The following is a 27,265-nucleotide window of genomic DNA, read 5'->3' as shown; positions in this document are numbered from 1 at the left end:
TTTTTCCTGTCACTAAATATGTAACAGCAGAAAGAATTTAAAGGAAATATCTCAGAAGTGGATATTGAAGTTAAAATTCACCCTCGATAGCAAATAAACCAAAACTACATTTTGTTACCCATATGGAAAACAAACATCCAGTAACAAGAATACTCTACGAATACATTATTTATCATTTAGAGTGTCAATTGTGTTCAATAGAAACCAAAATATGCTGCATGGATAACATGTATTTTTTTTTATATAAATCTCACTTAACCCATATAACTTTCAATCAAAGCTCTAAATTAAACCTTTATAGTCTTAGAGCTGAGTCTTAACACCCTTAGTGTGGCGAAGACCACAATTTAAAACACTTCTGGCTGATAGGATTAAAGCAAAGCCCCAGAGCCACCTTGATCAAGAAGGGAGAGGTATGCAGCCCTGTTTCAGCCCGCCTATGCTCGAGTGTGATTGGCTGCGGTGTATCAACGCGGGCTGCTATTGGATATTCAGGATGTCACCTTTATCTCTCGGCTCAGAATACCGCACTGCCAAGGAGGCATGAAAACTGATAACGAAAAGAGGCATATAACGCTGATGATACGGAAGAAAACGGGGACGCACTCTGTTATGGTAAGGCTCAAAATGATTCAGTTTATGTTTAGTTACGTTTAAAGAAGGCACAATAACTTTCATCCTGCAATAAAAGCCCGGAACAAATAAAAATAGTCTGATAAGAAGAGATGCTCAGAAGTTGGATGCAGGTTAAATTACGCTTTGTTTTGTCTTTTGCTTTTGGGAGTATTGACTAGTATAAGAAACTTTCCGTTAGCCTTCATGTGATCCACTATTTGCTGTTAGAAACCACGTTCGTTATCGTTCAAGCTCTAAGTCAGCCGTGATTTGCCGATCAGTGTTATCTGCCTCATTAGCATTTGAAATTTATACTTTTTTGTTGAGATATGTTTCGGAAATTCACATTGCGTGCTTTATTTGGAGCTCTCCGGGTCATTTTACGCGTGGGACTGAATTGTCTTCGGGCGCAGCTGCCGGTGTAGGTGTGATAATTGGATACGAATCTCGCGATGATCAAACCAATTAGCAGACCTGCAATGAAAGCTCTTTGTCCACCGAGGAAGCTTGCACACAAAGATGATGCATGAATAGGAGAGAAAAGCTGAGAAAACGCAGACGATGTAAATTCACCGAAATCCGAGCCCAGCCAAATAAAATGAAGCCCGTTTTCATCGCACAGCGTTTGGCCCATCTACCGTATAGCCATTTGTGATTGTTGAATAATTCATAATAATAATGACAGACTGGAAACCTTTAAGTTATGGAAAATTTATAAACCCATTATTGTGTATAAATATGTATGAGAGGTAGACTGACCATCTCTGTATGCACATACTTTGTCAGCACATTGCTTAGCTGAAGCTGGCGATGGGCAGAGGTCATTAAAGGGGGAGGTAGGACAGGTGTTGTTGCCTCAGTAATGCATAAAATAAATGTGGACTTAATTGTCGATTCTGTAAACTCCAACAAGGAGGATTTTGTTAAGGTTATATCTTTAACTTCTCTCTATTTTGTTTAGTTTTTTTTATTCCTATTATTTGGCTGAATTGGTTGAATCACCTCCCAGAGATCACTTCCCAGTCAGACAGTATGGGGCAGTCTGTTTCCTGATTTCTGTGGTGGCTAACACTGCTCATGCAAGCATTTTTTCTTCTGTTTTTTTTTTTTCTCTACCGGACAAAGTTCTGTTTTTGCTTAAATCCTTTTCTGTATGACTGAGGTTTTTTTTTTTTCAGAAAGATCTACCTCCCTTGATTCTGAGAATAAAAGATTTAATGATTCATATTAAAGTGATCATGAATGGGCCAGTTCCAGATTGAAATGAAGTGTATCAAAGTGGAACAGTATTTATTATAAATAAGTCACACAGCATTACTTTAACTGATTAACTTCCCTTTTTTTTGTCATGTGACAAAATCTCAGGAAGTACTGAGACCAAAAAATAGCTCAGACATTTGTGTTTTTTTGTTTTTAAAGTAAAATCTGCACTGATGCTGCACACAAAGCTGCCTTTGTCTCCTGCTGGTGTGAAAGAGACTGCTGTCCCTGTAAATAAAGGTTGACTCATTATAGATATTTATACTCAGAGATTAGTGGTGAGTGAGTATATACTTGAGTACTCACTTTATCTCCCTCCTAGTGCTGTGTTGGACATCCTTTTGCCTTCAGAACTTCATTAATTCTTCGTGCCATAGATTCAAAAATATGCTGGAAACATTCCTCAGAGATTTTGGTCCATGTTAACAGGATAACATCACAAAGTTGCTGCAGCACCACATCCATGATGAAAATCTCCCATTCTACCACATTCCAAAGGTGCTCTATTAGATTAAGATCTGTGGAGGCCATTTGAGTACAGTGAAGTCACTCCTGTGTTCAAGAAGCCAGTTTAAAAAAATCTGAGTTTTGTGACACGGTGTGTTATCCTGCTGGAAGCAGCCACTACCACCAGACTGAACCGCTGATACAAGGCAGGTTGGATCCATGCTTAAATGTCGTTTGCGCAAACCCTCTGAATTTTGCAGCAGAGATAGAGGGTCATCAGACCAGGTGACATTTTTCTAATCTTCTATTTTCCAGTTTTGATCAGCCTGTGTGAATTGTAGCCTTAGTTTTCTATCCTTGGCTGAACCCACTCTGGTATCTGCTACTGGATCCCATCTGTTTTAAGGTACCAATATACCTTCTTTGTAATAAGCTGTTATTTGAGTTACTTCCTATCAACTAAAAGCAGTCTGGTCATACTCCTCTGATCTCTGGCATCAGCAAGACATTTTCCCCAGAGAAATGCCACTTCTCTCCCTTTCAGATAATTCTCTGTAAACCCCAATAGATCAGCAGTTTCTGAAATGTTCAGACCGCCTGTCTGGCGCCAACAATCATGCAACATTCAAAGTACATTCAAAGCTTTGAGCTTCACTAGGTCACCTTGACCATATCTACATGCTTAAATGTATTTAGTTGCTGGTATATGATTATTTGCATAAAGAACTGTGGGGCAGGTGTACATAATAAATTGAGTGTGTAATAGAGGCACATTAAGCGGGAACCACACTGCTTTAAGATTTCATAAGTTCTATCTTGCAATAGCCACTAGATGGCACCATAGCATCATCTACGTCATAGGTGACTAATCTGTGTGTTGCATAAACATGTTCTTGGTGAAGATAAGACATGTTTTTTTCACTTTACTTATAATATAATCTTATGATCAGATAAATGTAGTATGTTATCAGGTGAGGGGAAAAAAACCACAAGCCTTAAATGTGTTAAGCGGTTTGTATAAAGGGCCAAGATTACTATCAAGATTTTTCTTTTTTAAGTAGTTAGCATTGAAGTTTAGAATAACAATTCATTTTCAGTCTGGTTTTTTTCAATCACTATATTTTTTGTTTTCCCTTTTCCTAGTGTTGTACTTCTTTCCTCTTCATTAGCTGTTGGTGAAATGTAGATATTACTTTACACCTTGGCCTTTACTTGCCTCTTATAAAAACCCTTTAGTGCATTTTAGTTCATGCGTTATGGTAAAGATAATTAAACTATAAACGTACTGAGTACTTCTATAGCTGTCTACCAATACTGTTATCCTGTTGCATCATCTACAAGAATCCTGTCATACCTAATAAATACCTGGTTCCAAAGGAACCGCCACTTTCCCACAACAGATAAGAAAAGTCCCTAAAGTTAACTCCTGTCCTTTGACAAAGGTGCTGTTATTGAGGATTTTCACTTTCCATATTAGCTCACATACTTCTACTTTTTTTTCTTCTTTAAACACTGGGAGGGGGAAATGGTACAGGTCAGTGCATGCTTCACTTATTCAGTTCATGCAGTGCAAGAAAAAGTATTTATTGCTTAAGTTTCTCTCTCTGTCTGTGTCTGTATATTCTGCTTTGACTCCAGTAGGGTGTCACAGGATTTACACGAAATCTCAACCGGATCTTGAGCTTAACTAGCTATCATAAAACATTACAAAATCCACACCCTGATCACCTAGTTGTTTCCACATCTATTGTGCAACACCACCAACCATTGTAGTCATAAAATTCAGCACACACAATAACCACTATGCACCGTAATGGTGATCAGTTTCTCCATTGCTTTTACGTTAGGGATTCTCTCTGCTGATCATAGGTAAGAGCCATGGAAAAGGATGTTATGCATCCAGATTATAAAAACAACACGTGGTTAGTTATAGGTTATAATAAATTTAGGATACCAATACAAAGTTTAAGTGAAAACAATTTGCTTTATTCCTGCAGCTGACTTGAATCCTTTAGTTTATTAGCTTAAGCTGAGGCTGTCTGCTCGGTGACCTCGCATATCCTGCCAAGGAAATAATCCCTTTCCTTTCCTTCAATTATTAAGAATATCAAAGGCTTAAGCCAAAATAACAGTCACAGAATTGTTCAGATATGTTTATTTAAAATAAAAAAGTATAAAACATCAAGCAGTCATATAAATATAAACCACAACATCTCGAGTTGGTCTTCCCAGCTGCATATACAGAACCATGGACTTATTTTTTCATTTATGAGCCTCCAGGGCTTTGCTTCAATACATTAGTCATTTAGAATGAAATAATAAGGAGACTTTGATATAGAGCTTAGACAATTTAAAGAAGCTTAATGTCTGCAATGACATAAAGAGAGAGAAAAGACACAAGTGGCCTTACAGTAGTTTCTCCCCTGCGCACACTTCTCCTCTGTACATACTTGGTGTCATTTTTTTCCTTCCTTAGTCTGACTAGCTACTGAGAGTCTCAGGATGAGACTTTCCTGTTTTGGCCTTTTCTCCTCTGTCGAGTCTGCTGGCGTTGGCCCCCTCTCCTTTTCTTCCTTTGTAGACACAGTTTTACATCACGACCCAACTGCTGAACTCTGGAGGGGGAAAAACATAAAGGAGCACAGTTAAGAAAAAGATGAGCTTAGAAAATCCAGCAATAAGTATCAGTACTTAATATCAGACCCTTTTTCTTCTTCTGATAGAAATTTGTATTCATTTGTTGTGCAATAAATTCACCTGCAACTGAAATTTGTTACTGATTCTCAAGCAGCAAAGCAGTAGGAAAGATTAAGTAGCAGTACAACCACGTTCTTTGTTACAAAAACCGGCTGGGCAACTTATAAGACACTGTTGGTTGCAATCTACAGGAACCTTGCAGACGGGTGCATCCCCTATGTGTTCATTAGTTTACTGACCAGTGACAAACAGATAAATCTCACCTAAGCCAGCAGCGAATCAGCTGTTTGGCCATCGGCCCTTCTGGATTCAGGCACAGTGATTTATTGTTTCTTTGCAGGGTGACTCTGAAAAACGCACGAAACAACACTTTTAGTTTACAATCACCTCAGTGCACACATGTCTGAAGAGGTGAAAGTGTGTCTGCAGTATCTGGTACTCACATGACTGTGACGTTGTGACAAGTGGAGCTTGGTAGTAACACTTTGAGTGCCTTCAGTTGACCTCTGACACCCTGTTGTGTTTTTGGACAAACACATCTCCCCGGGATAAATGTGCTGTTTGACTCTCTCACTGCACAGAAATTGTAATAAGATCAAAAGTCAGCTCAGTCCAACCAACAGCACAGGTTAAGTTACTGCAAACCCTGAAAAAGAGTGAGTTTTAGTTGTAAGCATGGATAAGTGAAAAGACTCTTACCTGTGATCAGTACACAGCAAAGGCTAAGGATAGCGAACGCACAGACGGACTGAGGATTAAGCTTCATGCTGAAGGACGTTGACACTGAGCCCAGAACCACATGTTGGCTGCTTTATACTCATGCTCCTCCCCCACGTGGTGTGTTTTCCCAGCGAGGAATTTCCCTGTACCACCTTCCCTCCACAGTATCAGGATACAGGAATCTGGGCAAGGATCAGGGACATCTCTCCTGCTTTTGCCAGAAAAAAAGCATCCATTGATTAATAGGTTTCCCTTTTGTTTTGTGCTGTCCACTAGATTCTGAAACAAAAAAGAAGACGACACAAGTGACACAGACATAAATGATGCAGCGATTGCTGTCTTTTTTTCTTGTCCGCTTGTTTTACATATAATTACACATAAGATGCCCACTGAAGCGGCCATTAACCCCTTAATTAGATTAAGATGTTGTTTTCTGCCATTTGCGCTGCTCTATTGCAACATGATACAACATGATGGCTCCATGCCAATGTCATGTGATTTCTCCTAAACCACTGTCCTTGCCCTTAACACTGGAGCAAATATTTGAAATCCTTTTCATTACAAGAGGAAAAAACATCCCAAAGATCTCCAACTTTGGAAAAAGTATGACAGCAAATAACACTAAGTTGCACTATTCTTATTATATGCTTTAAATGTATTTTTTCATTTCCGTTCACTGCTTAAATCCACACAGACTCTCACAGTCAAAATTATTGGTACATTAGCATCACATGCATATTTAAATTTTTGTGTTTGATGTTTTTCTGCCACAGCTGCACTCTAGTCAGAATGAGTGCGCATCAGACCTACGTGAAGCTCAGTGAGGAGAAACTCATACCAAAGTAAGTGCTCCCTGCTCCATCACTGGACAGTTTTTACGTTACAGTAGAAATTCACATTTATTAAATTTTTATCAGTGCTCTCACTTTTAGAACTGATTCATCCTTTTGTGTGTTCATGCTCAGGTCTGATATCTTGTCACTGCTGAAGACGTACAACTGTTACCATGAAGGGAAAAACTTCCAGCTGAGGACTCGTGAGGTAGGAAAAGCGAGTGGCTCATGGACCACCTAGCAAGAGACAGTGCTGGGGGGGTGACCAGAGCAGTTTTGAAAATTGCCTTGCTGGAATGCAGGACACGCTACATAAAATGGCTCACGCACATAACAAAACTGGAACCAGTTGCTATAAACCAGCGCTCTGGTTTTCAGCCAAATGATGAGGAAAAAAGTCCCAAGACTGAACTGGTTTCCAATGTGGAGACGGCTCTAAACACAGACCTGAGAGTGCTGTGTTTTTGTTTTTTTTTCCTTTGGGACAAGCAGTCGGCAAACCACAAAAAGCCCCTATTTCCCTCAAAATAAAGATATAAGGAGAGACAAGAGTTTCAAAATTTCTTCATTAAAGTCTGCTTAGCACAACATTTTTTTTCTGCAAAATGTTGCTGTTGTGGGTGTAAAGCTGTTTGCAAAAGTTTTAGTTATTTGTCAGATATTCATTCTTTAGGTTTTTTGGTTGGGAGTTTCCCTTTGCGTTTACCAGCGGGTTTTTTAAGGAGGAAGCAATGTGTGCTTTGTGAGTGTGTGTGAGTGTGAGAGGGCAGGGCAAGGTGGTCAAGATCTGCCCCTCTTGTTGTGCCCCTACAGTGAGACTCACTATATTGTCACTTTTGGGAAAATCCCCCACAGCCACAGACCCAGCATGGATACAGAGGCACCAGTGCTATTACAACATTAACCATAATATTAAAATACAAAGTGGTTGAAACTTGTAAAAAGGAAAAGCCTTAATGTGTGATAAGAAGAGATTAAATAAAACATTTTTTCCGTCTAATTTCCATAAAGAATGACTTCGTACACGTTACAGTGGTGGAATGAACCACTGTAAGTTTGTAACAGTATGTCAGAGCTGAACTTTTCCCCAGCTCTGCTGAACATAAAAAAAAAATTAAAATTTCTGTTTATCTAAGCTGAATATGGATTTATCTGGGGGGAAAAAAGACCCTACTGAAGTCCACCACATGAGATTCAAGATTCAAAGTGTTTATTGTCATGTGTCACAAGAGAAAAGGCATTTCTTTGTGCAATGAAATTCTTTCTTTGCTTTGATGTCCACCCACAGATGCCGATTAATATATACAACAGAAATAGAACATGTAAATACAAATAAGTAGCTGAAGGCAGAAAAGGAGACAAAATATGGAGATTTGAAACAGATGTGTGCAAAAGAGCTTTAGCTTAATATGCTGGCTTAATGTGTAAGATGACCAGACGTGCAAAAAAAAAAATATATATATATTATTACTGTTCAAAATGGGTCAGCTGTTCAAGAGTCCCCACTGCCATCAAGAAGGAGTTAGTGAGTCTGGATGTTCTGGATTTTACACTTCTAAACCTTCGTCTCGAGGGCAGAAGTGTGAACAGTCCGTGTTGGGGGTGTGTGGGGTCTTTGAGGATGGAGGCAGCTCTCCTCTGGACTCTGCGATGGTAGATGCTCTGCAGAGAGGGCAGCGGAGTTCTGATGATCTTCTCCGTGGTTGTTATCACTCTCTGCAGGTGTTTGCAGTCCATAGCAGTAGTGCTGCCGTACCATGCAGTGATGCAGCTAGTCAGGGTGCTCTCCACAATGCAGCTGTAGAACCTGCTGAGGATCTTGGCCGACATACCAAATTTCCTCAGCCTCCTCAGGAAGTGCAGCCTCTGCTGAGCCTTCTTGACCAGCTGTGTGGTGTTCAGTGACCAGGTGAGGTCCTCAGAGATGGAGACGCCCAGGTACCTAAAGCTGCTCACCCTCTCCACTTCAAGGCCCCAGATAGACAGCGGTGGGTGAGGCCTCCTCTTCTTCCTCATGTCCACTATCATCTCCTTTGTCTTGTCAGTGTTGAGGGTGAGGTTGTTGTCCTCACACCATGACACCAGAACGGCTACTTCTCTCCTATAAGCCGCTTTGTCCCCTCCAGTGATGTGACCGATCATTGCAGTGTCGTCCGCAAACTTCAAAATGATGTCTTTGTTGGAGTCACCCGCACAGTCGTGGGTGTACAGGGTGTAGAGGATGGGGCTGAGGACGCAACCTTGTGGGACACCAGTGTTTGTAATAATGCTGGCTGAAGTCCTGTTGCCAATCCTGACGGACTGGGGCCTGCCAGTCAAAAAGTCCTGTAGCCAGTCACATAGGGTGGGGTGCAGGCCGAGTGTTGCCAGCTTGTGAGTTTGTGTGGGATGACAGTATTGCAAGCGGAGCTGTAATCAACAAAAAGTACCCTGATGTATGAGTCTTTGTTTTCCAGGTGGGAGAGTGAATAGTGAAGGGCAGCAGCGATGGTGTCTGACGTGGACCTATTGGACCGGTAGGCATACTGCAGGAAGTCCAGAGTGTCTGTGATGTTGCTCTGGATGTAGGCCAGCACCACTCTCTCAAAACACTTCGCAATGACTGGAGTGTGGGCTATGTGTGTGATTTCTGTATTATTACCGAGGGGCAACCTCCAGAAATGAAGCCAATGCTGAAGTGCCACATGAGGCTGGTTTTGGCCTCCATGAAGTTTCCCCACTCAGAACCACTTTGAGTGGGTGAATGACTCTTACACAGCTATCTGTATATGGAATCGTAGGGATAGTGGATATAGAGCCTTTCTGAGTTTAATTAACAGATGTCTGCTAGGCGTCACCATCACAGTCAGCAGAACGTATGAACAGGTAACTTTGACTGGGGGGCCTTCAGCTCACGCTGCGTTGCTATTCTCCCCCCAGAAAACAAACAAACATATTTCAGTTCAATTCAGGTTTATTTGTATAGTGCCAAATCACAACAACAGTTGCCGCTAGGTGCTTTACATTGTAAGGTAAAGACAGAGAAACAGTCAGATTACCCTCTGTGAGCAAGCAGTTGGGTGGCGGTGGGAAGGAAAAATTCCTTTTCTTTACCGGAAGAAGCCCCCCAGCAAAATCGGGCTCAGGAAGTGGCGGCCATCTGCCACGACCCACTGGGGCCGAGGGGAGGAAAACAGGACAAAGACATGCTGTGGAAGAGAGCCAGAGATTAATAATTACTAATGATAAAAATTCAGAGTGGTGTATAAACACACTGAAAAAGAAACACTCAGTGCATCATGGGAAATCCCCAACAGTATAAACCTGTTGCGGCATAACAAAGAAAAGATTCAGGGTCCCGTAATCCAGGCCTAACTATAAGCTTTATCAAAAAGTACAATTTCAAGCTGGATCTTAAAATTAGCAAGGGTGTCTGTCTCTCAAATCCAAATTGGGTGCTGGTTCCCCAGAAGAGGATCTGAAAGCTGAAGGCTCTATTTACAGAGGCAAAGCAAAGCAAGACCTTTTAACCGAGAGCACACAATATCCTCAACACATTTTCATTAGTTTTGCAATTTTCTGGTGGGGTCATGCTCTGAAACAAATTGTACAAGCAGACAAATGACCTCTTTTTAGCTTCAATGATACATGAGCGGTACTTTCCAAAGTCTGACATACATAAGCCCACATTATCAGTATCCTCCTTTGTCATGCTGCTTATGACTGCTCCAGAAGCACTAAACTACTGTGAACCAAATCATTAAAGTGAGCTGGTACTGCAATAACTTCACCGTGATATGGGTGTTTTAACCTTTTCATTACCATATTGTATGAATTAGTGTAACTTATAGTTAAAGTATAGCAGTAGAATTCAGCTGACGGGGCACAGTGACTTTATTGGGTGGGTGTGGACCCCCGAGGCCCATTCGTAACGTCAGCAGTGCCTCACTTCCACTACTTTAAGTGATTAAACTGGGCCTCTTCAGTTTGTGTGTGCTGTTGGTGCATATTTGGAGATTTTTAATTGACTTGTTTAACTAATAATATGGCCTGTTGTGTTGTACAGGCTACAGAAATCTGTGCTTCAGTTTCAGTGAGGGAAATTCCAGTATTTTATTAGTCTTTTACTTATGATAAAGGTGCTTTTTACCGTGCATTAATTATAGGTAAATGTGTCTGTGCATTGCATCCATACAGTTTACAAATGCAGCTTTCTACCCAGGTTTATTAGTGTTAGCTGGTAACTTAGAACTGCACCCTCTTGTTCGCATGTGGTCACTTCTAGTTCCAAGAAACCAACATGGCAGCATCCAAAAATTCAACACATCAAAGAGTGGAGCCCCAAACCCATGGACGATGTCATAGTGGCTACAGACGTATGTTATTTTGCCTTTGGCTATTACTCAATATTCCAGTTAACAACAGCAGCAGCAGCAGACACAGAGAGAATTTGTGTCACGGGCATAACAAGACGATGACGCATTCACAGTGACAATGACTCACACACATAAGCTAACTTTACAGGTCACACATCACTAACTCTTACTAGATTCATATTACTTATTTTTGTCAAGAACAATGTATTTGCTTTCTTGATAATTAAATATCAGCTTTATTGTAGTGGTAAAGTTCAAATGCTGTCTCGTTTTAACTGAAAATGCACTCTTAGTGGAGAAATATTGCTCAGTAGTAATGTTGATGCAAGGATAAATGAAAATGAATTGTTTAGCTGCATGAGAACAGTTGGCAGGGACTTTTGGTTAGGGTGCATCACTGAATCCTAAATGCTAATTTTGCTGGCAAACAAGCTACTCAATCTGATTACCTAAAGCTGTTTTCACTCAAATGCTGGACAATGACAAACATACTGGCCATGTAGAACAAGAAAAAGTGCCTGTTTTTACAGCTGGATGTACTCCACTTGGTTTAGGGTTAAGAAGCTGCTTGGGTCAAGTGTGCAGGGAGCAGGACACGAAGCCCAGCCATTTGCTGTGAATTCTTCATACCACTATCTGCTCAATTCTCACGCACCCACTGTTTGTCCCACTGTTTAGATTGTACTGTGAAAACTCCCATACCTTAAAACAGTTCTGCTAGGTGAAGCTTAAATGTGCTTCTGCATGGTTGTTGTCAAGTCTGTCTCTGTTATCATAGAGTAAGTACAGTGTAACACACATTCAAAGCATTACCTTTTGTTGTTTTACTGCTTGTCTGAGTTTCAGGATTTCTTCAACTATTCTTAATCGCTCCACCTTACAAGGTGTGTAAGTTTTATAATGGTCGTACCACAGGAAACGCAGGAATAAGTCATAAAATAAATAAATCATCAAGCACTCTTTAGATTATAAACAGAGTTGCCTCTACCAGTGAGATTATGCTTTTGGTAGTGTTTGCATGTGTGTGCCATTCTGTCTATAAACGTGGTAGCTCGAAAACCTTTGAATGAATTCTGATAAAACTTTGTAGGGGTGACGAGTGGGGTTGTGTTAACAGTCCATTGAAACTGGGCTCACATCCATCAAGGTCTTCAAGGTCAGCCTAATGATTTATTGGTGGAAGTGCTACCAAAAAGCCTTAGAACTTAGAAACTGTATAAAGTGTGGTATATATTGTCAACATATACAAAGTACTGTATAGAAATAAATGATATCATGCCACATTTGACCTCTGACCTCTCCGTCAAGTGATAATAGTGCTTATTGTCATTGTTTACATTAACAGCATATATCGATATACCAAAACCAGGTTAACCAGTACCACATAACAATTTAAATGTATGTCCAATAATCCCAAATATGAATAATGTTTTTGGAAAACTAAAAAACTTGTGATCAAAAACCTTTTTAACTTGATACTTATCACTTAACATTTAAAGGACATTTTAGTCAGGACATCTTAACAAATGAATGCTACACATGTATTAGATCCACATAAACAAAAACAAGTAAAGCATAATTATACTCAAAATTATGTCAAGTATATTTAAACGGATTTCAGTGGGGCAAATGACAAAAGTCTGTATGTTGCACTCACTTTTATTGCACTAAAAACATCCTAAACTACGTTTAAAAAGAACAAAGAAAAAAATATTAATATATACAAAATACAATACTGTTCCCTTAAAAGTAAATACTGCCCAGAGAGTGAGCTGTCTTGGTGGAGGTTTCGTTGGAAAATGAAAGTGAATTCCACATGGTTTCACCTTGGAGTGAAAGACCCCTTATTCGATTCCAGGAGGAAACACAATCCTCTTGGAGTTGTGTCAGAAAGGGAAAAAAAATAAAACCCTGCAAAATGAAATACGCCGAACTACCAGCTGTGATGACCCTCTGTGAATAAGGAAGCAGCTGAAAGTAGTGTCTTTGTTTTGTCAACTATTATCAAGAACAATCTGACCACAGGGTCATGCTTCATCTTCATCCACTGAACAGTAGATATTTTGTAGATACGGCTCACAAATATTACACTGTACTGACACTCCTTGATTATAAGATAAAAAGTAGAAAATTCCTCCTGTGAATTACTAGAAAATATGTGTCTATAATTAGACAAAGCCAGACTTGCACAATCATTCAGGTTGTCTTTGGAAAGACATATGTGAAGTGGCGGTTGGAGGCTGCAGAGATATGTGTTGTTTTTAAGAATCACTCATGATCAAATTCTAAAGGTGTAGTCAGGTGATGTGTATTAGTCATACTGGAGGAGGAGGAGATGTCAGGTGCTTTCAGTTGGAAGTTTAGTACCATCCAGAATAAACAACCCCAGGACCTGTGAGAAGAAAACAAATTCTAACATGTACACTTTTAAAGAGTATCACTGCAATATCTGTATTAATGCAGGTGTAGACTGCCGGAGGTGTCAAATTCTCCTTTCACTCCTCAGATTGCAGAGCTAAGTTCCAAAACATGCTAAAGAGCACTTCAGCATCTGGGTTTGTCTTAAACGTAACCGGTGGATACACCACACTGTTGTATGGTGCAAAGGTTTCAGCCTGATCTAAGTAAACACTGGGCTCACTTCAGCCACTCCTGAACGTTGCACAGGAGTGGTAGGTTGGTTGGTATATAATATTGCTCTATTAACCTTCGGTGTCCGTCAGTGAGTATATAGCGCACTCTAGTGGCCGAATCCAGGTTTTGAAATGTAGCCCCCATTTCTCACCGCTGGATGTCACTAGCATGCTGAGACTAAAGAGGTCAACGGAGACAGGGGAGGAATCATTGTGGTAGATTTGTAGCTGTGATGATGAAGTTTGTCAACTTAAGCTGAAGCACAGACAAAAAAAAAATTAAATGGACCATTTACAAGTCGTGCATAAAAATTATTATCATTAGAATTTACTTGGGGGCGGGACACTCACTAAAATGCCTTCTATAGAATATCTTAATCCATGTTCTAACATCCGGTTAAGGAAATCCCAAAAAGTTGGTTCTGTTCATCTGGAGCAAATGTTTTTCCAACTGAAAACTCTACGTCCAGGTGAATGGAATCAACTTTTTGGGACTTCTATAAAATAGTTACTTATCTTTAAATATAATTACATGTTATATTCTTTGGAACATCACCAGTGATGTTTTAATATGTAAGCATTTTACTATATATGTTGTTACTATATCTTTTGTTGCAGTAGGTCAAAGGATGTCATTTTAACTACAGCTGTAGCTTTGGTATGATACTGCACAATATTTCACTATATTTATATTTATTATAACACTGAATAAAATAGAAATATTCAGTTGACATAAGTATCAGCATTATATATATGCTCCTGCAGAATGCTGACTTTCATATTTTTATATATCATAACTATCAATACTTAAAAAAAAAAAAACATGTAATGTATTATTTTAATATTGGTTTAGATTAGTAGTGTATATTTGTCCATAGAGTGTGAAAAATGTCACTCCTTCCCTTTTTTCACTCCATTACTTTCCAGATGTCATCAGTGGGTGTTTGACTGTTGATCACATGATCACATGAGTGTCTGTTTATTTTAGCAGGAGAGTTGGTCTGCTATAAGAATGATTTTAGATTTTGAATTTAGAATTTACTAATTCAAGTGTTGTTTTAAAATGTTTACCTCTGTTATATAGTGTAGATGAAGTATAGAGTAAATTTCTTTCTGTAACAGGGTTTGACTAAAATATGTGCTGCTTACCTGCGGACACAACCTCTCACACTATGGATGCAAATAACAATTGTTGTTATTGTCAGTAGACTAGGATCATCTACCTTTTTTAATAAGTAGGGTTTAATTTGACAGAAAACCAAAAAAAAGTCTATCAAAAGATCTCAGACGTTTAAAGAGTTTGTTTTGTTTTTAGAGAGTGTGACTTAACACACAAAAAAGAGGATTTTTTTAGTCATCATCTTCTTTGTGGATTAATCTCAGAAACAAAAACATGCTAATTCAGATTCTGTTGATTATTTTAGTATTTTATTGCAAACTATAGCCTTTACATCTTAACAAAATATTCCTTTATGTAAACATGTAGAAGTGCAGGAAAATAAATAAGTCTTCGTTTTGCTCATGAGTCACATAGAGATTTTATCACTGAGCAAATACCAGCAGTTCACTTCCTCCTGTGGCTCCTTGTTTGGATACTCCAAAGTACCTCCAGGGTTTCCCACAACAACAACAAAACCTCTCTTCAAGTCCTTATCTGTCCAAACAGCCAGTCTACTGGGTCCTTTCCCTTGCAGTCACGTTCTCTGCTCATCCTGAGAGAAAAATCTTCTGTGCTGCTGTTTAGATTCAGACTGGAAGGTCTGGAAGTCCTTAGTGTGCGTGGAGACCCGCGAGGTGCTGAGGCAGAAACTGAGAGCTTCATCTGAGCCTTTGAGAACTGCCGCAGCCTGGGGGTCCTCTGGAGTCTGACAGGGCCGTAGCTTGGGGCCTCAACAGGTCGGGCAAGAGCCTGGATGCTGGTCATGTAGTCCTCTAGAGACTGGGAGCTCTGGGTGGACTGGGAGGATGAAGGGTTGACAGGCAAGTCCTCAAGTGTCTCGGTAATGGTTGGCAAGTGAGGCAGAGACGGCAACAACTGTCTGCGTTTCATGCTGCAGCGGAGAGGAACAATAAAATAATTAGACTCTAGGAAGGTGGTTCTTTTCAAGAAAAAAATCAAAAGAAATACAGATTATAGCTCTAATTTCTAATATTTGACAACATATAACTGTGCTGCTAAAACATCTGACATAATCTGTAAACATCTCTAATTACTCTCATTACCATTTTTTTAAATTTAAAAGCAGGAGCTAAACTGAAAGATTTTTTTCCCCCTTTCCTTATTCTGTATTGTTTCCTGGAAATAATTACTTCCAAATCATTAACTTAATTTTATAACTCTTTAGTTAATGTTGAATACACTGCTAGGATTTCTCTAAAAATAACTTGTGGGGATAATTCATTTGTAGTCCTGAGGAACAGCTAATAATGAAGAAGTAAAAGAGGAATCATTCTCACCTTTGATACTTGTGTTGTAAGTTTGACATGCAGAGAGAAATAGAAGTGATGTCCAGTCTTTGCAGTTGAGTCTGAGTGGACTGGAGTGTGTATCCAGCCTTTATAGAGGCACGCTGCAGCAGAGTGATTAACCACTAGATCCAAAAATAGCTCAGCTGACCTAACTCGCATCTGTGTGAATTTGTGTGCGTGCACTTGAGGGTGTGTTCATGCCTGTTCAGGAAACTCAGGAGTGGTGGGTCAGCGAGGTTCAGTGGTGCAGCTGCACTGAATGTTTATATTTCCAAAACAATGAAGCCCCGTGAGCGCCTCCAGAAATCCACTTTCTGTCTCTTCTCTCCATTCTTTAACATTTATGATTGTTATCATTATGAAAATGAAAACAAGCATAATTATTCTTTCAGTCATTTCCAACCATTATGCCTCCTCCTGATCACTTGTTATAAAACCAACAGAAAAAAAAAATACACAAACGCACAAATTTTAAATGCAAATCAACTAATTAAAAGTTTAAAAAACAAAACATGAGGATTATGTCTGTAACGGCTCAGACGCCTGTAAAAATTGTTTACATAAAAACTCATCAAATCATGTGGTTACTTCAACAATCAGTCTCATGCACACAAGTGAAATGCATGAAAGCAGAGCATACACGAGGATGCATCACATACAAGCTGCTCAAAAAGTACATAAAATATCTGCCCTCTAATGTGAATTGTTTTGTTCTTGTTTAATTAATAATTAATCTGTTTGAGCTTAGTGAAGCCAAGTGTTTGTATGTAACACCTCCTTAATTAGAAGAATCAATTAAAATTTATTACATTTCAGTGGAAATGATTCAATCTTATTGGAATGTATGTAAATTGAAATGTCAAAACTTGCATACATTTCAAATTCTCTGTGACTTATGAATTCCAGGTATATTCAGCCTTTTCCAATGATTTTACTTTATTACATAAAAATTATACTTTAAAAATCGATGCTTGTTGGTTTTACTGGTGTCAGCTGAGCAGTTGGGCTTCTGAGAATTAGAAATTATTTCTTCTATTTCTTATCTGTGTTACTTTGCTGTTGAAACTGCTATAATGATTTGATTCATCAGCTTTTCCCCTCAGCAAATCTGTTAAATGATATTTATTGTATTTCTGGGTAATGAATTAGTTATAGTGATGATATAACAAGTTGTTTCAGGCAAGCGGACGTCCTAAAAGTGTGGTGGATGGCTGTTATCACAGTCACAGATGTGTGGTATCTGATTTATCATTGGTCTAGCTTTAATACAAAACACATAAACCTTGACTTGTTGTTGAACCTCTGGATTTATTTTTCACGTTAACACGCCGAAGGCCCTTGATTTTTGCTTTAGTTCTGCCTTTTGTGTTTTGCATTTAGCTGTAAAAGCAAACAGTTTTGTTTTCTACATCCAAAGCACGTACGACATAGTTTCCAATCTATTCTAATTTTAGAGTTTCACTTTTTTTTCTCAACAAAAACAACAAACTCGCCCCCTGCGTGTACGTGACCCACAGCAGTTATTAAGACTTTGTTCCATTTCGGCCCTCCCAGACGTGATTCATTCTTGTAAAAAGGATCGTGTGACACGCCCTTTTTTCCACAGTTTCCGAGAGATGACAGAGCTCACCCTGCAGCTGTGAGCGAATGTCCCAGCACGTACACCTGATATTGAACCATGGTGGCTGCAGGCCAGCAGGATATCCCCTCTGACAATGACTGCTGATAATTATTGTCATACGTGTGTTTGTGTCTGTATGCAGGAGGATGGAGAGTTTGTTCTTGAAGGGCTGCTGAACATCTACTGGGGTCTATGTCGACCAATAAGACTTCAGATGTATGATGACAATGAAAGATTTCGTTTCAGCAGGTATAACGGCCTAATTCAGATGCCAGCTTCTAATTTCAGTCCATTTCAAGCACTTTGAAGCCAAAAGCCAATGATATGTTTCTGAAGAGAATGATTGGCAGTTTCATCAATACTCAGAATAATTAAAACAATTATTCTAGCTTTGAGCTAAGCTAAGATAATCCTCTTTTTACTGTAGCATCATAATTATCTGAAAGATGCTAATCTGCTCATCTAGCTGTCTGCAAAAATGTAAATCCATTGCTTACTTAAGGCTTTCAATCACATCTCACCAGTTCAGAACAAGGTAAATACAATAACTTCACATAAACTGTAAATATACATTAACCTTGTAAAAGCCTGAACCATGACATTAGGTGCGAGAAAATTCTCATTTTTAAAACTGGAATGTTTATGGAAATGTCTAACATTAAAAAAAGTAACTATCAATTTGCATATTTGACTTGTAATTTCTATTGTATTTGTATCATACTACAGTTTAAAAATTGCTATGTCTGACATTTTTGTGCAATGTATGGCTTAAAAGTGTATTGTGCAATTTAACTGCATACTGCTAAAATCACACTGATAATGTAAAGATAACATAAAAACTCATGTATCAAATATGATACGCTTGGTGTTCGAGGTTTAAAAACTTTTTCCCTTTGTTTGTCTTCTACAAAAACAGCAGATTTACCGTGGCGAAGCAGGTGTCAGCAGAGTCTAATAATAACTCGCTTGACCGAGAAACCGGACCAGCAGGTGAGTTTGAAACACATGCGGCTATTCTTTCACACACACACACAAACGTGCTGGATTAGTTCAGATTACACACCTACTGAAGGAGATTATGGCCCCACAAGTGCTTCATTAAGACTGTGGTAAGGTAGACTCACATGTTGGGCACATACGATCATGAGATGCCACTGAAATCAGATCACCAGCTCTATAAATAACCAGTTAGACTTGTTAGAAAGGCCTCTATCAAAGCCATCACTAAGTGGCTTTGATAGCATCTGTTTTCTCACAGAAGCACCTTATGACCAAAGGTAAACAACACAGCATGAATCACCACTGAATCAGTGGTTTAACATTTTGTCATACAGTGGTGATGTGGTCACCATTATATGACAAAATTAAAAAATATATGGAAGAAAAAATTAATATTCACAACTAATACTATATGATCTACTTTTTACTGTTATAAGTTTAGTTAGATTGTGATTGTAGAGTTGTAGTGTACTGGTGAGAGTCTCAAAAGCTAATTTGGAAAACTCTTGTTAACTCTGAGGAGCAAGATTTGTCTGACTTTAACACCATATTAATAGCTGTTTGATTTATGATTGATTATTGGAAAAATCCTGGACATTATTGTATTTATTGAACTATAGAAATTGCTTTCAAAAAAATTAACTGAACAAGGGTGCTGATAACAAATCAAGAAATCATTTTTCTTATTGATGCTAATAATTGTCTCATAATTGGGAAGAAAATACCACAGGGTGAAAACTAGGCTGCTGCTGCTGCTCATGTAAAAAGAATGTGTCAGCAGATGAATAGTTTTTATTGGATATAAATGTTGGATATTTATTGGATATGTATGAAATATGTTCTCCCCTAACCCCAAAATGCTTGTTCACATATTTTAATGTTACATTTAATGTCAGTATGAAGTACAGGCTATTGACTATACACTCACTGTCCACTTTATTATCCCAAAAGGAGGTCTAACCCAGTATAACCATTACTGGATTAGACCCCCTTTTGCCTTCAGAACGGCTTTAATTCTTTATCCAGAAGGGCGCTAGAGACAATTATGAGATTTTGGTCCATATTGACATGATAGCAACACACAGTTGTTGCAGGTTTATTGGCTGTACATCCACAACTCTCCTGCCTACCACATCCCAAAGGTGCTCTATGGGATTGAGATCTGGTGACTGCAGAGAGTGCAGTGAACTCACTGATATGTTCAAGACACCAGTTTGACACGATTTAGGTTTCGTGACATAGTACGTTATCCTGGTGGAAGCAACTATCACAAGATGGGTACACTGTTGCCATAAAAGGACAGACATGATTATCAACAAAACTGAGGTTTAAATGTCACATGCTCAGTTGCCACTAAGGGGCCCAAAGCGCACCAAAGAAATATCCACCCTGACAATCCACCACCACCAGCCTGAGAGGTTAATACAGGGCAGGATTGATTCATACTTTAATGCCATTTACACCAAATTCTCGCTATATTATCTGAATCTTGCAACAAACACTGTGACTCATCAGACCAGGCAACATTTTTCCAGTCTTCTATTGTCAAATTTTGGTCAGCTTGTGTGAACCGTAGCCTCAGTTTCCCGTTCTTAGCTCACAGGAATGGCACCTGTTGTTGTCCTCTGCTGTTGCTTCGAGATTCAACATGTTCTGCATGCCTTGGTTGTAACAAGTGCTTATTTGAGTTACTATTCCCTTACTTTCAGTTCAAAGCTGTCTGCCAAATCTCCTCTAACCTCTGACATAAACAAGGCATTTTCACCTGCTGCTTACTGGATATTTCTCTTTTATGGAGTGTTCTCTGTAAACCCTAGAGATGGTTCTATGGGGAAATCCCAGTAGATCAGCAGTTTCTGCAATACGCACACAGTCTTCTCGGGCACCAACAACCATGTCACGTTCAAAGTCACTTAAATGTTGTGGTTGGTTTTGAACTTAATAAGGCTCTCTAGACTATTTCTCTATGCCTAATCAGGAGCTGCTCCTACCTTATTTGGTGATTAGGTATTTGCAGTTGAATCAATGTACCTGTGTTAAAACAGGTGTGTTTTTTCTTTACGTGTCTCCTTCAATGAGGTGGTGACGTGGGTGGTCAGGATGAGGACGACTCTCCTCAGCTACTCAGGACCAGGAGTGATGCTTCCTTCATGCGTGTTCAGAGGAGGTCAAAGACTCACACTGCCAGAGACCTGCAGCGCTTGCGCACACACAGGTTCTCAATCAACGGCCACTTCTACAACCATAAGGTACATAAACAGAACACGCATAACAGTACACCCGTTAATGTTTCTGGTTGTTGACACATCTCCAGGTGCAGAGGGGCAGTGCTTTCCTGTGTGGGTGTGCCTGTGCTTTTGCTGAGTTTTACAATAGCCAGCTGTGATCTCATTTCATTAATGTGCCACAGGGAGGAGAAAAAAAGGGGTTACACTGTGTTCCTGCATCAGTCTCTCAGATACAATAAGTGCATGTTGTTTTTGAACAGAGTCCAGGTACAGAGTGAGAGATTTCCTTTCTGTTTTAGACTTCCTGTGGAAAATGTCCAGGGCAGTCAAGCCTAGGAATCCATACTGAAGTGTCGATGAAGCAAAGCGCCTCTACTAGTACTCTGTCTTCTACATAGGCATTTTCTGTTGTGAATTTTTCCATTATTGTGTTCTTGCCTCCAGACATCTGTTTTTACTCCAGCCTATGGTTCAGTCACTAACGTAAGAGTAAACAGCACCATGACAACTGGACAAGTCCTGAACCTGCTGCTACACAAGTTTAGGGTGAGCAATAAAGATACTGGTCTCACTTCAAGTTGATTAAAATCAAGTATTTACCTTATTAATATATTCATTTGATACATTTTGTATACTTGAAAATGTGAGTGAAGTAAGCAGTTATTATCATGGGTGATCATTTTGGTAAATCAGTGGTAAACTGGATCTTGCCACTGACAAACGCACAGTGCTAGCCTGGAGACAGCTACAGTTTCATAGGCAGCATACTCAAGGAAACCAGTCCTAATCTGCTGGCATAACAGCAACATTGTTTTTGAACTAAGAGCTTTCTATGCCTGCCTTAATACTTCTGTCTTCCAAGGTGGAGAATAAAGCTGAGGAGTTTGTTCTTTACATGGTGCATGAGTCTGGTGGTAAGTGAGACCTTTCAATCTGTGTTGTTGTTGTTGTTGTTTTTTCTTGAATTAATTTGTTTGTTTGTTTGTTTTTTACAAATTGTGTGTGTGTGTGTGTGTGTGTGTGTGCGTGTGTGTGTGCGTGTGTCACTTTGCTTATTACCTTGCAGAAAGGACACGACTGAGGGTTGGTGAATACCCACTGGTGACACGTGTGCTTTATGGACCCTGTGAGAAAATTTCCAAGATCTTTATCACAGAGGCAGACCTGGGAGAGGAAGTCACATATGATGTGAGGATGGGCTTAGTGCCACTGCTCTTCTTTTATCTTGTGCGCGTGACTTCTTTTTTTCTTTTTTCTGTAGACACACAACAAAACAATGGTGCAATGATAGACAGTTGGGTTATAATTAGCAAGCTGAGAAAAGATTTCCTGTTTAGGGACTGATGTAACAATGGCTAACATGACTAAATCTGTGACAACACTGTAATATAAATAAGGTTGCTGCTCGGTACATTCCCCGAATAGTCTATCATTTGAATCACTCTAAATTAAGAAAGGCAACACTATTTTTGCACAAGTAAACAAAAGTTTTACCTTTATTTAAAATAATAACTAAAAGCCAAATCTCACTTGTCTGATTTCGGTTCATTGTCATAGTTTTGATTCAGTTTGACATGTCCTTTTATTATTGTTGTGTCATCTTATAGTTTTAAAAGATTAGAGTTTTAAACAAAATGCCAAAGTAATATTTATTCCCAATTTTCTCTGGGTAAAACACAGAAGTGACTTTTGACTATTTGTATTAAGACAACTGAAAAACTGTTCATTACGTGTTCAGTTGATTATTTCAAATAAAGTTCAGGGTTTTTTTTTTCTTGGAATAAATATTTGTGTTGATTTGTTTGTGTTATGTGCTAAGAGTGTGCGTTTGGTTTAGCAGTTTGATTATCACTTTCTGCAAAAAAGGGACTGTGCAAATCCTGGACTAGCCCCCAATTTATGTTATGCTATGTCTGGGAAAATTAAAAACAACACGATAAATATCAATTTTCCGAGCTCCCAGCAGGCACAACAACAATTTAATAATGAACAGTAAATGTCATATTTATTAATAATTTTAAAAAAAAGAGTATAAATTAGGATTAGAGTCACAAATAATGGGTAAACAAATATCTATACATCTATATTATGTATACTCAGTGTTGGGAAGGTTACTTTTAAAATGTATTCCATTACAGAATACAGAATACATGCCCCAAAATGTATTCTGTAACGTATTCCGTTACGTTACTCAATGACAGTAACGTATTCTGAATACTTTGGAATACTTAATATATTGTCATGCTTTTTACAACAACGTGAATGTACTATTGCTGTGTGATTTATTACTATTACTGAAGGTCCGCGACTCCGAACTGTAGTAAAGGGACCTCTGACTAATACGGCGGGGTCCCTGTCGGCTCGTAGCCGAAAAATAGCTTTACTTTGTTGTGTGGGTCAACTTTTCTTGCGAGAGACAGAGAGAGGCGTTGAAAGACTGCTGCAACGGAACTTATTGTTTTCGGAGGAAAACACGAACACAGTGTACAGTCGAGTCTTAATAGCTTGCTTACAGCTGGGCTCGTCAGGCTCTCTTCTTGGCTACAGTGGTTATTATTATATTTACATGCTTCCAGCTCCCGTTTTTGCTCGATGACAACTCGTACCTTTCCACTCCCCTTTTTCTCCCTCCTCGCGCTCACAGACCCATAACGTGTATGGCGGTCCATTCTCCCTGCAACACGGACTACACTGCCCATGATGCTACATTCTTTAGAGCTATGCTTGTAGCATTCTGCCTGTTAGCTTAGCACAACAACAACAACAACGAAAAGGCGCTCTCTCACCCAGGAAACACACAGTCGCAGAGAGAGAGAGAGCGTCGCCCTGTAACCATGGCAACCGTAACGCTGCCGCCTGGAACAACAGAACGTAGCTGTCAAACAAAACCCAAACAGTCCTGACCCGCGACAAAATGAAACAGGAAAGTACCGCAGTGTAATCCATTTATTTCAACAAAGTAACTGTATTCTGAATACCACCTTTTTAAACGGTAACTGTAACGGAATACAGTTACTCATATTTTGTATTTTAAATACGTAACGGCGGTACATGTATTCCGTTACTCCCCAACACTGTGTATACTATATCTATACATCTCAGTGAAGTTAAGAAAGAATAAAAAAGAATGGGTGCAGACACCCCAATTACTCCTGCAGCTGTGAACACTAGTGATGGTAAATTTGATTCTTTTTACTGAATCGAGTTTTAATGAGTCACTCACCAAAGTGAACCGGATTTTTGGAGCATTTGATTCACTGAGTCAGTTGACCAGAGAGTGCAAAAAATGTACATTTTCACTCAAACTTAATTTGTTTCTCTTTTCATGTAAATCCTACTGCTAAGATGAATGATTCTAAAAGAAAACAACTATTTTATAGAGCAAAAAAGAGCAAAAACATTTCTACAATTAAGCAATTTCCTATCAAAATTGCTTAATAAACATTTATTTTATTTTATTTTATTTTTATTAGTATTTTCCTTAAATGTGTTAAATATATATTTTCTCATCTAAATGTCCACTGAGCTGTGAGCCAGGGGGCGGTAATGCGCCTTAACATTGGAAGCTGTGAGCCAGGAGGGAGGGGATGAGTGAGTGAGTGAGTGATTCCTTCAGTCTATGATTCAGCACAGGAGGGAGGGGGTGAGCGAGTCCTGAGTGATTCGCTTACGATTCAGCACAGGAGGGAGGGGGTTAGTGAGTGAGTGATTCGTTCGCTCTATGATTCAGCACAGGAGGGAGGGGGTGAGTAGCTCAAATGTGCTGTTAGCATGTTAGCAGAGCGATGCTACTGTGAACTGAGGAGCTATTTTCTTGATGTGAGCTTCTACTCAGGGTTTTTTCTTCCAGTTCAGAGCAGAAATTTTTTTGTTACGATACTGGATGTTGTGTTTTTCTCCACAATTTTAATTATAAGCTAGATACATTGCTGCTAACAGCAACAGGGATGAGTCAGTGAGTCAGTTGGGCTTGTGAATCATGATTCACGAGTCAGTAAAGTGATTCTCGAGTATTGGACGATTCGTTCATGATTCGCGCATCACTAGTGAACACAAAGTGCACAAGTTACAGATATTCATCTATTTGGCTATGTATATGGGCCACAATTGCAGCAGATTCCAGTCGCAATATTCACTCTCACACACCATGCAGACCTTTCCATAAAAGCAAACAATATATCAGTTGCACTGAAAAGCACAAGAATACAATGAATAACAGTAATGAGTACAATCTGCCATCTTAGTTCTAAACCAGGGGAAAGGAAAAAAGCTTTGTTTTGTGTAACATTTATTTGTGGATAGTTCTCCCTCAAAATGATACGTTTGAATTTATCTTTTTCCAGGTTGCCCAGTACATAAAGTTTGAGATTCCCGTTTTAGACAGCTTTGTAGAAAAACTGAAAGAGGAAGAGGAACGTGAAATAATCAAACTGACCAAAAAGTAAGTCAAGAGTCTCTCCTCTCATAAATGTTGTAAATCTCGACTGATTTATTTCATGATGTGGAGCCAATATGCATGTTTCCTGTCAGTATTACTGAATCAAAACAAGGCAGTCACTCTTCAGTTAAGGACAGTGTCACGGCTTATTGTTTGCAAGCTTATATAATCTTTCACCTCATATGACTGAGATTTCAGCCTACTAAGCCTGACATTGTATGTACTTTTATGACTCATGTGGCCTTATGAGTCTGTTTACACAGTTCTGTGGTAAACAGACTCACAGACAAAAGGCACATCATCATAAGAAAAATATTACATTGCAATGTTAAGATCAGGTTTAAGGTTGGGATAACGTTTCCAGGAATTACTACAAGTCAGTGATGGAATCACAACTGTGCCTTTCATGGTTACAGTTAACTTGCAGCAAATTGTCTCAACCTGTATTCTTTTTTAGGATTTGTGTTCTAAGTAGCTAAGCTCCACTGACAGTCTGACAAATAAGTCATTCATAACACGTTCTTTGTTCAGTCTTTTCATTAAAATAATACCACCCTTCAGTAATAAATAAACATGTATTTGGGTGTAAGTGTAGACATGCAACACAAAGCCTTTATTCAAGTGTTTCTTTTTCCCCCACCTCTGCAGGTACAGTGCCCTGAAATCTATGATACTGCATCAGCTTGAAGACAGAGCTCACACTGATGACAGAGCATGATTGTTTCTATAGGCGTGTGCTGATGTGTGAGGGGAATGGGTGGGTGCAACACTAATGATTGTTGTTTTAATATGGGAATAGTTCCAGATACTTTAGTGAATGTAGAGGTATAGGAGAAAAAGTGAGTCACCACTTTGTATCATTTATTCTGTCAATATTTTTACAACTAAGTGCATCACTGTTTTGATATCTTCTATTAATATATTCACATTTTGTATGAAAATCTTTACTGCACATATGGATATTTATACTGAAGTGTTTTGGTAATGTTTTCTCTGACTTGGGCCTTTTTATCTAATAAATCAGCTTTAGTGTTGTCCTTCAAAAATATTGCTTGATGTCTTATAATAAAGAAACTAAGCTTGGGCTTACACACACACACACACACACACAGCCATATTTATTATTTCCTGTGTTTCCACAGACTGAACACACATTAGCATTGTTCTTCTAAGCAGCCCTCTTTGCCAGCTACTTCCCATGAGGTGTGTCTGTGTACGTTTGTGTGTGTGTGTGTGTGTGAACCCTGAACCTTTCAGCATTACACAATAGAGGTATCCTGAGAGAGTATGGCTGTTCCTTTTTCCCACAGATTTACAAACGGCAAGACTTTTGTAATATTTTGTGGCTCAACCTTGACTTTAAACACTGACCTACAATCACTCACTATTATTGTTTTATCAGATTATAACAGTAATTCAATAATGCTCCCTACTCCCAACCATTAATCTCACATATATTCACAGAGCTCATGGTCTTACTAAAGCAAATTTAGTTTGAAATATTCGGCAAGAGGAAGATTGGTCACATTTATCCACTACTTAAGGGAATATTGCTAAAGGTTAACTGTGTCCAGCTAAGGAAAGCTGTATCTTATGAACTTCTAAAACCCTGCAGAAATGGAAAAACTCCAAGTATAGTCATGTTTGCTGCAGTAATTTCTTTTGAGCCTTTGAATACTGGTTTAATTTTCAGTATGAAAAACATATGCTCGTGCAAAATTCCTGATAAGCATCTGAGTCTGCCTTTCCTGCAAATGGATAAGATATCCTGTTACATTGCTATATATTAAACTAACTAAATATCTATGCATGGAAGTTAGTAGAAACTATAAGCAGACATTGGATTTACATAGCTGAAAATTTCTGGTTTCTGATTGTGGTCAATAAAAGCAAGTTTTATTGATCATTGCAACTGAACTTGTTGCATGCATGTAAATGTTCCATTTAAAA

The 27,265-nt window shown here is 39.0% G+C and overlaps 3 protein-coding genes across 4 annotated transcripts; 1 reads left to right on the top strand and 2 right to left on the bottom strand.

Annotated features, from left to right (window-relative positions):
• The first annotated feature begins 505 nt into the window (after positions 1-505).
• Positions 506-26,410, top strand: rassf4a (Ras association domain family member 4a). 2 transcript variants are annotated; one of them, XM_084947954.1, is made up of 11 exons: positions 506-615; positions 6,513-6,581; positions 6,705-6,780; positions 17,793-17,899; positions 18,570-18,640; positions 20,729-20,898; positions 21,322-21,423; positions 21,740-21,791; positions 21,944-22,065; positions 25,221-25,318; positions 25,964-26,410. In XM_084947954.1, exons 2-11 carry the CDS (start codon positions 6,529-6,531, stop codon positions 26,031-26,033), a joined length of 921 nt encoding a protein of 306 aa, XP_084804080.1. In that variant the 5' UTR covers positions 506-615; positions 6,513-6,528; the 3' UTR covers positions 26,034-26,410. The 2 variants fall into 2 exon arrangements, with proteins under 2 accessions (XP_084804080.1, XP_084804079.1); XM_084947953.1 differs by having other exon boundaries at positions 18,567-18,640.
• LOC146374868 (uncharacterized) lies at positions 4,462-5,930 on the bottom strand. Its single transcript, XM_084947957.1, has 4 exons — positions 5,719-5,930; positions 5,463-5,592; positions 5,283-5,366; positions 4,462-4,937 (listed from the first exon to the last, which is right to left on the bottom strand). Exons 1-4 carry the CDS (start codon positions 5,783-5,785, stop codon positions 4,820-4,822), a joined length of 399 nt encoding a protein of 132 aa, XP_084804083.1. The 5' UTR covers positions 5,786-5,930; the 3' UTR covers positions 4,462-4,819.
• On the bottom strand, positions 14,967-16,140 carry LOC146374867 (uncharacterized). Its single transcript, XM_084947956.1, has 2 exons — positions 16,018-16,140; positions 14,967-15,611 (listed from the first exon to the last, which is right to left on the bottom strand). The coding sequence occupies exons 1-2, from the start codon at positions 16,044-16,046 to the stop codon at positions 15,203-15,205; spliced, it is 438 nt and encodes a 145-aa protein (XP_084804082.1). The 5' UTR covers positions 16,047-16,140; the 3' UTR covers positions 14,967-15,202.
• Positions 26,411-27,265: the final 855 nt, after the last annotated feature.

This window comes from Perissodus microlepis, chromosome 13 (genome assembly GCF_051167445.1).
Source record: "Perissodus microlepis isolate ML-2025 ecotype Zambia chromosome 13, ASM5116744v1, whole genome shotgun sequence".
Lineage (NCBI taxonomy): Eukaryota > Metazoa > Chordata > Actinopteri > Cichliformes > Cichlidae > Perissodus > Perissodus microlepis.
This window is presented reverse-complemented; position numbering and strand designations above follow the sequence as displayed.

Excerpts from the sequence above, each read along its gene's own strand:
- rassf4a (XM_084947953.1), top strand. The coding sequence starts at position 6,529 with ATGAGTGCGCATCAGACCTACGTGAAGCTCAGTGAGGAGAAACTCATA. Across the intron at positions 20,899-21,321 it reads GCCACTTCTACAACCATAAG|ACATCTGTTTTTACTCCAGC; the intron begins GTACATAAACAG and ends TCTTGCCTCCAG. Across the intron at positions 21,792-21,943 it reads CATGGTGCATGAGTCTGGTG|AAAGGACACGACTGAGGGTT; the intron begins GTAAGTGAGACC and ends ATTACCTTGCAG.
- LOC146374868 (XM_084947957.1), bottom strand. The coding sequence starts at position 5,785 with ATGAAGCTTAATCCTCAGTCCGTCTGTGCGTTCGCTATCCTTAGCCTT. Across the intron at positions 5,593-5,718 it reads TTGCTGTGTACTGATCACAG|TGAGAGAGTCAAACAGCACA; the intron begins GTAAGAGTCTTT and ends ATTTCTGTGCAG. Across the intron at positions 4,938-5,282 it reads CTGATTCGCTGCTGGCTTAG|AGTTCAGCAGTTGGGTCGTG; the intron begins GTGAGATTTATC and ends TTCCCCCTCCAG.
- LOC146374867 (XM_084947956.1), bottom strand. The coding sequence starts at position 16,046 with ATGTCAAACTTACAACACAAGTATCAAAG. Across the intron at positions 15,612-16,017 it reads TTACAACACAAGTATCAAAG|CATGAAACGCAGACAGTTGT; the intron begins GTGAGAATGATT and ends TCTCCGCTGCAG.